The sequence below is a fragment of the Clarias gariepinus genome, chromosome 3, assembly GCF_024256425.1.
Source record: "Clarias gariepinus isolate MV-2021 ecotype Netherlands chromosome 3, CGAR_prim_01v2, whole genome shotgun sequence".
NCBI classification, from domain to species: domain Eukaryota; kingdom Metazoa; phylum Chordata; class Actinopteri; order Siluriformes; family Clariidae; genus Clarias; species Clarias gariepinus.
Genome location: NC_071102.1, coordinates 37,917,999 through 37,932,526, shown reverse-complemented (window position 1 = coordinate 37,932,526; position 14,528 = coordinate 37,917,999). Strand labels below are relative to the sequence as shown.

Below are 14,528 nucleotides of genomic sequence, written 5' to 3'. Positions count from 1 at the left end.
CATTTCAGAAAACGAACATCATACCAACAGTAAAATATGGTGGTGGTAGTGTGATGGTCTGGGGTTGTTTTGCTGCTTCAGGACCTGGAAGGCTTGCTGTGATAGATGAAACCATGAATTCTACTGTCTACCAAAAAATCCTGAAGGAGAATGTCCAGCCATCTGTTCGTCAACTCAAGCTGAAGCGATCTTGGGTGCTGCAGCAGGGCAATGACCCAAAACACACCAGCAAATCCACCTCCGAATGGCTGAAGAAAAACAAAATGAAGACTTTGGAGTGGCCCAGTCAAAGTCCTGACCTGAATCCTATTGAGATGTTGTGGCATGACCTTAAAAAGGCGGTTCATCCTAGAAAACCCTCAAATAAAGCTGAATTACAACAATTCTGCAAAGATGAGTGGGCCAAAATTCCTCCAGAGCGCTGTAAAAGACTCGTTGCAAGTTATCGCAAACGCTTGATTGCAGTTATTGCTGCTAAGGGTGGCTCAACCAGTTATTAGGCTCAGGGGGCAATTACTTTTTCACACAGGGCCATGTAGCTTTGGATTTTTTTTCTCCCTAAATAATAAAAACCATCATTTAAAAACTGCATTTTGTGTTTATTTGTGTTATCGTTAACTAATAGTTAAATGTGTTTGATGATCAGAAACATTTTGTGTGACAAACATGCAAAAGAATAAGAAATTAGGAAGGGGCAAATAGTTTTTCACACCACTGTATTTTCAATACTGTATCTCTTTCACAGCACCAACACCACTAAAAAAGAGAAGTTAGAATAGAGATAAAACAGGAGGTAAATGTCAACTTTTTAAATGTTACAGAACTATTAAATGTGTAACCATTAAATCAAAAATAGAAGTTAAAACAAGGCTTGAAATATTTCAATTGTATCTATAATGAATCTAGAAAATTGATATAGTTGATAGTAATGCATAAATAAAGTTGGCTATTATTTTTATACAAGGGACATGTACAAGGGACATTTAAGTCAAAGCGGGACCTTTGATTGTGTAGAATAACAGAACACGCTTATAAGAGTAAAAGCTCCCTTTATTTCTCTCTCTATATTTTTTCTCTATGTATGAGGTTGTGCATGGTTCTGCAAGAACAAAATGCCTTTGGTGATCAAAGCAGTCTGTTTTTTTTTGTAAAAGCATTCCACTGGAATGTTCACAGAAATTTTACCAACAATGGGCTCTGTAAAATCAAATTAGTTTTACATCTTTGTTTCAGCTAATTTTCATCACATCTCCTGTTTTGACTTGAACACCACTCGTAGATCAGTGGGATGATGTATATTAGTCCAAAAAGTATGTATTTGAACAGAAGTACTATTTTACCAGTCTGGTAGACTTTATAGTAACGGTCACACTTGTACTTGTATACTATAATTCCTTTTTAGGTGCCAGCTTATGAGATGACAGTGTAACCTCTGTGCATTTGTCGCATCATCAAAAGGAATTTCGATCATTATCGAGTGAAGCATGGTACTGTTGGTCATGGATATTTAGTGCACTGTGTTCATTTAGACTGTAATTGCTTCTTTAAGACCTGAGAATTGTATGGATCCCACAGTTTGCAGGAAACTGAAGAGTAAAGGTGTGCAATCTTTTAGATGTAAAATATCACTCATTAGATTCTAATACAAAAGTCTACTTTCCACTTATTAACTGTATAATACTTGTGGCTGTCATGTCTTCCATAGAGAGGAGGCGAACGCAGATGCAGGTTGTTGTAATGAACAGAGGTTTTATTCCTTTTAAATCAGAAAACACGGAACACAAAAGCAAAACTCAAGTTAAACCAAACAAATGAAAACTAAGAGATTCAGTGAACTTGTTCCCAGGCTGGGTCTGCAGGGGCTGTGTAAAGCGCACTTGAGAATGCGAGTACTCCCTTCTTTTTTGGGGAGAGAAATCATTACATGGAATGACTGTCCAACGAAAAGCATACGTATAACCTTAATTCAAGTCTTTTCCTTCCACCGCCACCTCCTGCAGACGCCACTCAGTCCTGGGAGAGAGAAAGAACACACAAAATAGTGAGACACAAAACATAACGTGCACAACAGTGACCAGACGAGGTGGTATGGGTTCGGCTGGGTTAAATAGTGTGACACAGGAGGTAGACACAGGTGATATTTGTTTGGTGTTTGATTAATATGAATGGGGAAACAATACCGACACAGACACACTAGGGGGAGACAAAAGGCTACGGCTCAGTAATCCGGTGAGCCCGATCTTACTCCCCAGGACTGAGGTGGCCCAGATGTGACAGTACCCCCCCCCCCCCCCCCCCCCAGGACCGGCTTCCCGAGGGAGGTGGGGGCGCGCTCTCTGCGGTTTCCGCGGGAGTCTGGACCCACCGGCCTGCTGGGATGGCCGGCGGGCGGGTCGGCCCGGAGGTCGCGGAGCTGGGCGATCCGGCCGCTCTCGATGGAATTCGGAAATGAGTTCTGGACTCAGGATGTCTCTGGCCGGGACCCAACTGCGCTCCTCTGGTCCGTACCCCTCCCAATCAACGAGATATTGAAGGGAGCCTCCTCTCCTTCTGGAGTCCAGAAGTCGTTGGACTCGAAATGCAGGGGCGCCCGCTATTTCCACAGCCCCAGGGAGCGACGGGGTTGTGACACCCCCGTCTAGGGGTCCCCGAACCACTGGCCTGAGAAGAGAAACATGGAAGACAGGGTTAATACGTAGGTGATTGGGTAGTTTTAACTTAAAAGAAACGGGGTTGACTTGTGCTATAATTGGGAATGGACCGATGTACTTAGGGGATAGTTTACGACAGGGGAGATTAAGGGTGAGATCCTTTGTCGAGAGCCAAACTCGATCTCCTACCTGGAGCGGAGGACTCTCTCTTCGCCGTCTATCAGCGAATTCTTTGAACCGCTGAACTGCTTGGGAGATGTTAGTATGAGCATCCTCCCACACTTTCTCCGCCCTGGTGAACCACTGATCCACTATGGGGACATTAGTGGGAGTGGCATCCCAGGGACAGAGCGGAGGTTGATGCCCGAGTATGCATTGAAACGGCGTTAAGCCGGTTGAGGAGTGTTGAAGTGAGTTTTGCGCATACTCCGCCCAGATTAAACAGTCTGCCCATTCATGCTGCCGACTACTACAGTATGCGCGGAGGTACCTCCCGAGGTCCTGGACAGTCCGCTCTGCCTGCCCATTAGACTCGGGGTGATAGCCCGACGTTAGGCTAACAGTGGTCCCCAACTTCTGGAAGAACGCTTTCCAGACTTTTGCGATAAATTGGGGACCACGATCAGAAACAATGTCCTCCGGGATGCCATAGTAGCGGAACACTTTAGTGAATAGGGTTTCTGCCACCTGGAGGGCGGTTGGGAGGGAGCGAAATGGAATGAACCTACAACCTTTAGAAAAGCGGTCCACTACTACTAAAACCGTTGTGTACCCTTGTGATACCGGCAGGTCCGTCATAAAGTCCACCGCTAGGTGTGACCACGGCCTGTTCGGTATCGGAAGGGGCATTAATTTACCAACAGGTAGATTTCTAAGGGTTTTAGTTTGTGCACAAACCGCGCAAGACGAAACTACTGTTCTCACGGTTTTCCACATATTTGGCCACCAAAATTTTGGTTTTAGTAATTTACCCGTTTTTAATATACCTGGGTGACCGGAAGCTAAGTTGGTATGTGCTTCGACTATGACGCGTTCTCGTAATGTCTCCGGTACATATGTTCGGCCCGGAGGGCAGCCAGGCGGCACGGGTTGGAGCCGTGTGGCCTGCGCGATCTCCGAGTCGATGTCCCATACGATCGGAGACACTACGAGTGACGAGGGCAATATCGGTTCCGGATCATGGTCTCGGTCCGGTGTGGGAAAACAGCGGGAAAGCGCGTCCGCTTTTTTATTTTTTGAGCCAGGACGATATGTGATGGTGAAGTGGAAACGCGTGAAGAACAGCGCCCATCGGGCTTGACGAGAGTTTAGTCTTTTTGCTTGTTGGAGGTATTCTAGGTTCCGGTGATCAGTTAGCACCGTGAAAGGGTGTTCGGCTCCCTCCAACCAATGCCTCCACTCCTCTAACGCCGCTTTTATTGCTAACAGTTCACGATTGCCGATATCATAATTGCGCTCGGCAGGTGTCAGTTTACGAGAAAAGAAGGCGCAGGGATGGAGTTTCCCTGGGTGGCCATGGCGCTGTGACAGCACCGCTCCAAGTCCGATCTCTGACGCATCGACCTCCACTATGAAAGGCTTGGTGGGGTCGGGCAGTTTTAAGATAGGCGCAGAGGAAAAAGCTCGTTTTAAGCGTTGGAATGCGTTGCGCGCGTTCAGTGTGAGCGCACCTAACTTTTGGGGTTTTCCTTTTAGTAGGTTAGTGAGCGGCGCTGCCAGCATGCTAAAATTTCTAATAAAGCGCCTATAAAAATTTGCAAACCCAAGGAAGCTCTGTAGCGCCTTCACTGTTGTGGGTTCCGGCCATGACTGCACCGCCGTTACCTTGGCGACGTCCATTTTGACCCCCTGTGGTCCTATGCGATAGCCGAGAAATGCGATCTCCGTTTTATGGAACTCGCATTTCTCAGCCTTCGCATAGAGCCCATGTTCGCGCAGTCGACGTAGAACGGCTGTTACATGACGGACGTGCTCATCATATGACCGAGAGTATACCAGGATATCATCCAAGTATACTATGACAAACCGGTTTAACATATGACGAAACACGTCATTCATGAACCCCTGAAACACCGCAGGTGCGTTTACCAGTCCATAAGCCATCACGTTATATTGGTAATGACCTGATGTCGTGCTAAACGCAGTCTTCCATTCATCTCCCTTGCGAACACGAACGAGGTTGTAAGCGCTGCGGAGGTCGAGTTTTGTGAATATGGACGCGCCGCGGAGCTGGTCGATAGCGGCCGGTACCAAGGGCAGTGGGTGCTTATATTTTACTGTGATAGCATTGAGTCCCCTATAATCAATACAAGGTCGAAGTCCCCCCCCTTTTTTCTCGATAAAAAAAAAACCTGCCGATGCCGGAGACGTGGACCTGCTGATGAGTCCCTGACGGAGAGCTTCACTCACGTATTCCTCCATTGCCCGTGTTTCGGTTACGGACAATGGATAAATGCGCGAGCAAGGCGGTGTTTTCCCCGGCAGGAGCTCAATCGCGCAGTCCCACGGACGGTGAGGAGGGAGTCGTGCGGCTGCCCTAATACTAAACACGTCACTAAAATTCTCGTACTCAGATGGCACCGTGGTAGACATTAGGGCGATAGGGCTTTCAATGGTGGTGGCTTGGACCTTCAACATGGAAGGTTTACAGAATTTTGCGCATCTAGGGGACCAAGAAATGATGCGTGAACCGGCCCAATCAAAATTGGGATTGTGGGAGCTTAGCCATGGGAGACCCAGCACGACGGCTTGGTCCATCCGCGAAATTACAAAGAATTTTAATTCCTCGGAGTGACCGGGGAAAGTTAATCGTAGGGGCACGGATAGAAGTTTAACTGGCGATTGTTTTAATGGTTTGCCATCTAGAGCTTTGATTTGAATCGGGTTTGGAAGCTTCGACACAGGAGCTCGCAGCGCGGAAAGGAGAGAGGAAGAGATGAAATTTCCAGCCGACCCGGAATCTATTAAAGGGAAAACAGAAACAGAGTGGTTATGATAGGTAAGTGATGCACGTAAACAAAAAACATGATGTGTGCGTGGGGGTGTGCGTGCAGTTACTCGAACTAGCGGACAGTCTTTGAGCAAGTGCGTGCCTCCTCCACAGTACAGACAAAGTCCGGACGAAATCCTCCGGCGTCTCTCCTGGGCTGACAGGCGAGAGGTGCTGACGTCCATGGGTTCGACCGTATCGCGCGGTTCGACGGGGATTTTATGGAGGCTGTCCCGGTGTGAAAAATCAGTTCTTCCTCCTACGTTTTTAGAAAGGGGAGGGCGCCGTCGTCCGCGGAGGTGCTGGTCCAGTTTAATAGCTAGCTCGATGGTGTCATCCAGGTCGAAGTCTGCGTCTCGGCAGGCTAGCTCTAGCTGGAGGTCTGGGTGCAACCCGTCCCGGAAGCGTGCGAGCAAGCTTTTCTCGCACCAGCCACTCTCCGCGGCGAGAACTCGGAACTTGACGGCGTAATCCGCCACCGAGAGGTGTCCCTGTTTCAGCCTCAATAACTGCTGTTCCCCCGTCTTGCCGTGATCCGGATGCTGGAAGACCGTGCGAAAGGCCTGGAGGAACCGGCCGTAGTGGGACGTCACCATCCCACCTGCGCTCCACACAGCGGTGGCCCAGTCCATCGCTGGCCCGGTGAGCTGTTGGATAATGAAGCTGATCTTCTTCTGATCTGACAGATCGGGGTAGTCATCGAGGTACAGCTCACAGGCCATGAGGAACTTCTTGCACCCCTCCGGATCTCCAGCGTATCTCTCCGGGGGGGTGGCTCTAGGTGGTGAGGGTGTGGAGCGCTGTGGAGGAGAGGCAGGGGTGGGGCGGTTGACCGCGATGTCGCGCACGCTGCGAGCCAGGTCACTCACGGCCCTGGCCAGGCTGTTCATCTGCCCCTGTTGCCGCCGGATGTAGTCCAGGATAGGGACTTCATCTTCTGGGAGGGGGACCCCTGCTGCGTTCTGGGAGGTCTGGTCATCTGTCATGTCTTCCATAGAGAGGAGGCGAACGCAGATGCAGGTTGTTGTAATGAACAGAGGTTTTATTCCTTTTAAATCAGAAAACACGGAACACAAAAGCAAAACTCAAGTTAAACCAAACAAATGAAAACTAAGAGATTCAGTGAACTTGTTCCCAGGCTGGGTCTGCAGGGGCTGTGTAAAGCGCACTTGAGAATGCGAGTACTCCCTTCTTTTTTGGGGAGAGAAATCATTACATGGAATGACTGTCCAACGAAAAGCATACGTATAACCTTAATTCAAGTCTTTTCCTTCCACCGCCACCTCCTGCAGACGCCACTCAGTCCTGGGAGAGAGAAAGAACACACAAAATAGTGAGACACAAAACATAACGTGCACAACAGTGACCAGACGAGGTGGTATGGGTTCGGCTGGGTTAAATAGTGTGACACAGGAGGTAGACACAGGTGATATTTGTTTGGTGTTTGATTAATATGAATGGGGAAACAATACCGACACAGACACACTAGGGGGAGACAAAAGGCTACGGCTCAGTAATCCGGTGAGCCCGATCTTACTCCCCAGGACTGAGGTGGCCCAGATGTGACAGTGGCAAATGTATTGTTTGTGAGACTTTTTACTAATAAGATCAATTCAGCTCATTGTTAATGATAAAAACTTAAGTGTAACATATTAATTCTATGCAGTATGAATTAAATTCAGTTAAAATATTTAGTAAATGTAGCACATTTGTTAATTAAATAATAGTATAATTTTCAGTTTCTTCTACCGTGCATTTCAATTATATCTACTCAATTATTTTACTCATTTTCACTTAGAGTAACCTTTGCATTAACTTCTGATTTTTCATTAAATTTACTCAATTTTGTACATCATTGTACTAAATACAGTGGTGTGAAAAACTATTTGCCCCCTTCCTGATTTCTTATTGTTTTGCATGTTTGTCACACTTAAATGTTTCTGCTCATCAAAAAACGTTAACTAATAGTCAAAGATAACATAATTGAACACAAAATGCAGTTTTTAAATGAAGGTTTACGTTATTAAGGGAGAAAAAAAAACTCCAAATCTACATGGCCCTGTGTGAAAAAGTGATTGCCCCCCCTTGTTAAAAAATAACTTAACTGTGGTTTTTCACACCTGAGTTCAATTTCTGTAGTCACCCCCAGGCCTGATCATCTTTTTCATCTGAAGAAACGTAATTTCGTTTCTTTGTATGTATGCACTGTACATGTAGCAGAATTGACATTGCCTGATAAGGACAAATATGGTTTATAGAATACTACAATAAGGGGGAGTACAGTTTCGTAACCTTTTAAGTGGCACTAATTCAGTAAACAGACACAATTTTAGCCAATAAAACATTTTATTTAGAGGCAGAGCTGCCCCGTTTAAGAGCTTGTCTTCACAAGTAAAAAAAAATAAATTAATAACCCCTCCACCCAACCCGTACATTCATTCATGCTGTCGACAACAATTAAACAAACAATTAAATGACTAAAAACATGAAGAAAAAAAAAGATTTATATTGACTAAGCACACCAGGCCTTAACGCTGCCATGTTCTTCCACACTAAACTAAAGGTACTTACAAAAACTTGTGTTCTCCACACTTCCGTATCTTAACAACAACTAACAGCTTACGTGTGTGATAGACATGCAGCTACACAACTAAGGACGAGGTCGATAACAAAACAGGATCAATAACAATGTGAGCAAATGACAAAACAAACGCAGGAATATTGGCATGAACGGCACAATAATCTGGCAGCGGGTGGGTGTCTTGCAGCATCTAAAAAATGCGGATCTGATTAATCCAAATTGGCAACAGGTAAACTTGCGCTGTGACTGAGGCGGCAAAAAACAAGAGGCGGCGCGAAGCTGGAACCGGAGAAACTTTGATTACTTTCGAAGGAGCTATGTTATGGCCGAAATCTGACGTACTGTGACACGGGCATTGCAGACTTACCGTGACTTTCTCCAACTCTCAGCACTCCATCCTGCAGTACTGGGTCTAGTTTGGAGAGAAAACTGTTTCTTTTTACAGATGCATTACCCTTTTGTAACGTAGAAGTTTCTTCTTTAAATTTTGGGTTTTGGATGAACTTAATGATTTCGTTTTTTGCTCTTGTTAAGTCCTGAATTGTCAGAGACATGTGGTTTTCCGTTATTGAGTTGTCTACACGTTTTTTAACCTTTTTTATTCTCTGTCTAAGCATGTCCTTAATATAAATAATCCAGGGAATGGATCTTTTCAACTTGCACCAGTCCGAGTGATAGTTAATCAGTTTGCTCACGGCATCTGTGCTCTCTGTAGTCTTTACAAGATTCACTGAAGCTGAATGTTTAATCCCAATGTCATCCTCTTTTATTGACAGGTCATGGATGTTCTCAGGCCATTTACTCTCTGGTTCTTTGAAAAAGGAGGGACCATGGATCCGATTGGCGTTTTTCATGAATTTTTCACAAGAAACTCCCCTGGATGCAGAATCAGCTGGGTTTTTTGAAGTGTTGACATACCTCCACTGCTGTGGCTTGGTCAAGTCTCTTATAATGGCAATTCTGTTGGCAACAAAGGTTTTAAAACAAAGTTTTTCATTGTCAATGTATCTCAAGACAGTTGTACTGTCGGTCCAAAACATAGAGTCCAGCAGTTCTATTTCCAGTTGACCTTTCAACATTTTGTCACTGTTCACAGCAACCACTGCCGCTGTCAATTCTTGGGGGATAGTGGTTCGTTTCAAGGGCGCTACGCGAGAATTCCCCATCATAAATGCACAGTGTGTGAGTCCATCAGCATTTACCAACTTAAGGTATGAGACAACTCCATATCCCATCTCACTTGCATCTGAAAAGTGATGAAGCTGTGCTGTAGTTGTGACTCCAAAGTCAACTGGCTTTATGCATCTTGCTACACTAAACTCAGACAATTGATGCAACTCTTGTAGCCAGGCCTTCCATCTTTTTGTAAACTGTTCGGGAATGTCATCATCCCAAGCGAGTTTTTCTTTACACAACTGCTGCATTAAGATCTTAGCTGGCAGTATAACTGGTGCAAGGAAGCCTAAGGGGTCGTAAACTGAGCTAGTGATTGACAAGATTACTCTTCTAGTCACAGGCCGCTCTTTTAGGCTAATCTTAAACTTGAACGTGTCTGAGTTGATGCACCACAGCACCCCTAGAGCTCTCTTAACAGGGAGTGCGTCTTTACTCAAATCTAAGTCCCTCATGTCTTTGATTCTTTCACTCTCAGGAATGGAATTAGTAAGACACGACTATTACTTGCCCAGTTGGTGAGGTGAAACCCTCCACTTGCGCAAAGGTTGGTGTGATTGTTATATAACGCAACTGCTTGATTATGACTAGAAACAGACTTCAAGCAGTCATCTACATAAAAGTTTTTAAGTACTGTGTTGACTGCCTCAGCAGATGCATTGCTGCGGTTTTCTTCTGCCGTTTTCCTAAGGGCGAAGTTAGCAACACTTGGAGACAATTTTGCGCCGAACAGATGAACATCCATCTTGTACTCGTCCAGATTTCGAATTACATCGCCATTCGGCCACCATAGGAAACGCAACAAATCTGTGTTCTTTTCCGGAACTCTCACCTGATAATACATGGCTTCCACATCTGCCATCATGGCAACTAAATTTTCTTTTGAGATTCTGTGCGTGCTGCATGGCTGCACTTCTGTTGTTGTGCATTTGAATAGCTGCTTTCTTATCGGTGAACTGCAGAGAGTTAGTTACAGAGTCTTAAAACTGATAGTCCTCTTGTTACAACTCAGCTTTGTCATCACAATTCTGTTCTGGAAAATCATGGTTGTACTGTTGTATCAGCATTTGTTCTACACTTTCGATAAAAACTCTGTTGACTGTATCGCTAGCCCGCTCATTGTCTAAAGAGCGGTCTTTATTGCACATGGCCCATTGTGCCTGCTGTTAATTACTTGCCATAGTTCTAGGAGCTTATACTCTTTATTACCTATGAGAATTTCAACTCCGGCATTAATCTGAGGCAATTTTACTTCACTGAGGTATGACCACTTATCAATGTCATGCTGTTGTGGAATGTTTTCCACTGAAACTGGGATGCTCTTTTGTGTAAACACTTTGGGGAGTTCAACAAAGGTGTTTTCTTCCAGACCACTAACCTCCAAGTCAGTGAGCACATAACTTTCTACTTGTTTCTTCGAGTTCATAGTGCTTAACATAATGTAAATTTTTCTACCTTGTACGTTTAACCGCCTTGCTAACGACTCTGTGCAGAAAGTAGCAGAACTACCTGGGTCCATAAGGCATACACTTCTACTGTCTTGTCACTTTTCTTGGACTTTATTGTAACAGGTACTATGGAGAGGATACAATCATCTCTAGCCCCAGTGCATGCGCTTGTTTATGACTCACTGTAGCAAGCAGTTTTTTAACTGGTTTAGTTTCGTCAGCTTTTATGATTACTTGAGCTGTGTCTTGTGCTGCAATGTGTGACATGCGAGGATGTTTCTTTGAGCACGACTGACATGTGATTTTCTTTGTGCAGTCTTTGCTTAAGTGTCCTTTTACTAAACATCCAAAGCAAAATCTCACAGTACAACTTACGATTATCATACTAAATGCTTGACTAATGAACTAAATGCTTGACTAATGAACTAAATGCTTAACAGATAAACTTAATGTGTAAGTGTAACTTAATGCGTAATGCTTAACCAGTGAAACAAAATAAATACAACAACAAAATTATAACAATGAAATATGGCCCTTACAACTATAAAAAAAATTAATGCGATGTTTACCAGATGATATGCTTTTTAGCAGACGTCTCCGCGCCATACCTGTGCTATCTGGGATGTTCATATCTACATAAAAATAGCATAAACGAACTGTATCAGTCAGGATTTAGGCCCCATCACAGCACTTTTTAAAGTAGTAAATGACCTTCTATTGACCTCTGATCAGGGTTACGTCACTATGCTTGTGTTACTCGACTTGACTGATCGTTATCAGTTCGTAGATTTAAATGGTAACTATTCTGCATGTGCTCAAGTGGAGTTTGGTGTTCCACAGTGTTCAGCTTTAGGATGACAAGCAGCTAGAAGCAAGCTTTTTGATCACACTGTAAGTTTAAATGGCCACCAAGTGAAAACAGTGATACTGTTGCTTGATAGTTCAGGACAGGAGTTTCATATAGTCTACCTGAGCCACCGATAATGAACTGTAATCCATATTAACTTAAACACATTTCCTGTATTACTGGATTTCCAGTCTCACACAGTATGATACAGACCCTGCTATCTGTTTTCACCCAAATGAGGATGGGTTCCCTGTTAAGTCTGGTTCCTCTCGAGGTTTTTTCCTACTTTCTTCCTTACTACTTCCTACTGTTGCCGTTGTCCTCGGCTTGCTCATCAGGGGGAAACTTGTCAATTTGATTCATATGCATTTACATTTCATACAAACTTAATAATTATCTTGATTGTGTAAAGCTGCTTTGCGACAATGTCAGTTGTTGAAAGCGGTATAAAATTAAAATTGAATTGAATTGGTGGCTTGAGTTCTCCTTTTAAAATTCACAGAGGGGTCAGACAATGTTGTTCACTGTCAGAAATTAGTGATGGGAAGTTCGAATCATTTTAGTGACTCGGTTCTTTAAATCTCGTTCATCAAAAAGAACAAATCTTTTTTTGAGGCATTTCGTTCATTTTGTTCTTTTAATCAGAAATAAATTAAAATGTTGTGTTTTCAATCAAAATACCCCCAAGACGTCTACATACACAAATTTTGGCTATAGTTCTAGTCATGAAAATATTACAATGCAACTAAAAACATATTATAATAAACAGAATGAATAACTCACCATTATATCTTGCAGTCGGAGTCGTTTGTTCTTTTGAATCTATTGCACTGCATAGCGTCTATGGGAGACACGTGACAAAGGAATAAACGATTCGAGACTTGAAAACTCATTGCTGGGAATCGTTCAATGCTGTTCCCTGTGTACTGCACTGCATAGCGTCTATGGGAGTCAGGTGTCAAAAGAACGAACGACTTGAGACCTGAAGACTCATTGCTGAAAATCGGTCAATACTGTTTAGTGTATATAACATACGGAGGTTATCTGAGTCATGGTAAAGATTCATTCAAAAAGAACGAATCGTTTATGAACGACCCATCACTTTTAGGAATGATCTACACCCTAGTGATAGAACCCTTTGCTACACAAGCTACAAACTGATCTTAACGGAATCATGATTTAATAAATTGGTCTGAAAATGTACGAACACTGCTAGAAAGACTTTTATGGACAAGAAAGGGAATCAAATACCTACAGGTAGGAGTGTAACTAGATGACACAAAAGAACTGGGAGGGATCACTTGGAAAAATAAAAGACCAGTTGGACAAGTGAAAATGGCTGACTCTTGTTGTTCTGCTTTTTTTTTTTAATGGGGGATGGGGAATTATTTCTACCTTGGTTCTAATTCATTGGAGAATCCACATGTAACTGGAGTAATGACAGTTGTGGGAGTTGAGTAATGGTAGTAAAGGTTTAAGAGGGTATGAATAAAAACAAAACAGTGAGACTAACCAAATGGTGTTTCACCCCAATGCATGTGTGCTATATGGTAATTATAGATGAAAATCATATATGACTCTGTTATTGGATCTCCATAAGTTTATTTTCTTAGACACTGTTAAATTTACTGCATAGAAACTATGAATGAATTAATGAATTATTCATCTGATGTTATGTATTTAACCCTGGAAGGCCATGTGGAGTTAGAGAAATATAGATATGTCTATTTTGTAATTGTTCTTACACTCTACCTGTTTATTATTAGTTGTAATGGTCTAGTCATTTTTGTCATATGTACAAACAAAAGTCTCCATGAGCCCATGTACATTTTCATTGCAGCTTTGCTTTGTAATGCTCTCTTTGGAGCAAGTTCTCTTTATCCTAAACTGCTCACTGATTTACTGTCTGAAATCCAGGTCATTTCTTTTGATTCCTGCATATTTCAATCATTTTGCATTTATACATATGGTGCTTCAGAGTTCACACTATTATCAGCTATGGCCTATGACAGATATGTGTCCATCTGTAACCCACTGCAATATGCTGCTACTGTAAAAATGTCCACGGTTAAAAAGCTCTTATGTACCTGTTGGTTTGTTCCTTGTTGTGAAATAGGCATTAGTGCAATATTAACATATCAACGTAAGCTGTGTACATTCAAACTAAACAGAATATATTGTAATAACAGTTCAATGATTAAGTTGGCCTGTGGAGACTCTTCTGTAAGTAATATATATGGACTTTTTGTTTTAAGCATTGTTGTGTTTCCTCCATTAATTTATGTATTTTTCTCATATATCAGGATCATTTCAGTCTGTTTAAAAAATTCAAAAGATTTCAGAAGAAAAGCTCTACAAACCTGTTTACCACATCTTTTAATTTTCATCAATTTCTCCATCACAACATGTTTTGAAATTATAAACACTAGATTAGAAGGAAACATGCCTCATATGTTCAGCATGATCATGTCAGTGGAAAATCTGGTTATTCCTCCTCTATTAAATCCCATTATATATGGCCTTAAACTGAAGGAGATTTTGACAAGGATTAAGAAAATAATTTGGAAGAATAAGAAAAATATATGTCCAAACTAATAAACACTAAAACTGCCACATTGCATTTACATTTTTGTACTTTATTAAGTGTGTTTTTTTGTAGCAAAATATTCTAGTATGGAAATTCTACTGATTTATTCGTGAGGTCTTAAATTTTTCAGTTATGAAATATATCTAATAAACTTCTTTAATAAACAATGCTATTTTTCTTCTTAAACAAATGTAAAAAAAATATTACATTTATCTATCTATCTACTGTATCTATCTACTGTATCTATCTATC

At 42.7% G+C, this 14,528-nt stretch overlaps 1 protein-coding gene across 1 annotated transcript; it reads left to right on the top strand.

The window, feature by feature from the left end:
- The first annotated feature begins 13,330 nt into the window (after positions 1-13,330).
- LOC128519260 (olfactory receptor 10J4-like) lies at positions 13,331-14,284 on the top strand. Its single transcript, XM_053492929.1, has one exon. It carries the CDS (start codon positions 13,331-13,333, stop codon positions 14,282-14,284), a length of 954 nt encoding a protein of 317 aa, XP_053348904.1.
- Positions 14,285-14,528: the final 244 nt, after the last annotated feature.

Excerpts from the sequence above, each read along its gene's own strand:
- LOC128519260 (XM_053492929.1), top strand. The coding sequence starts at position 13,331 with ATGAATGAATTAATGAATTATTCATCTGATGTTATGTATTTAACCCTG.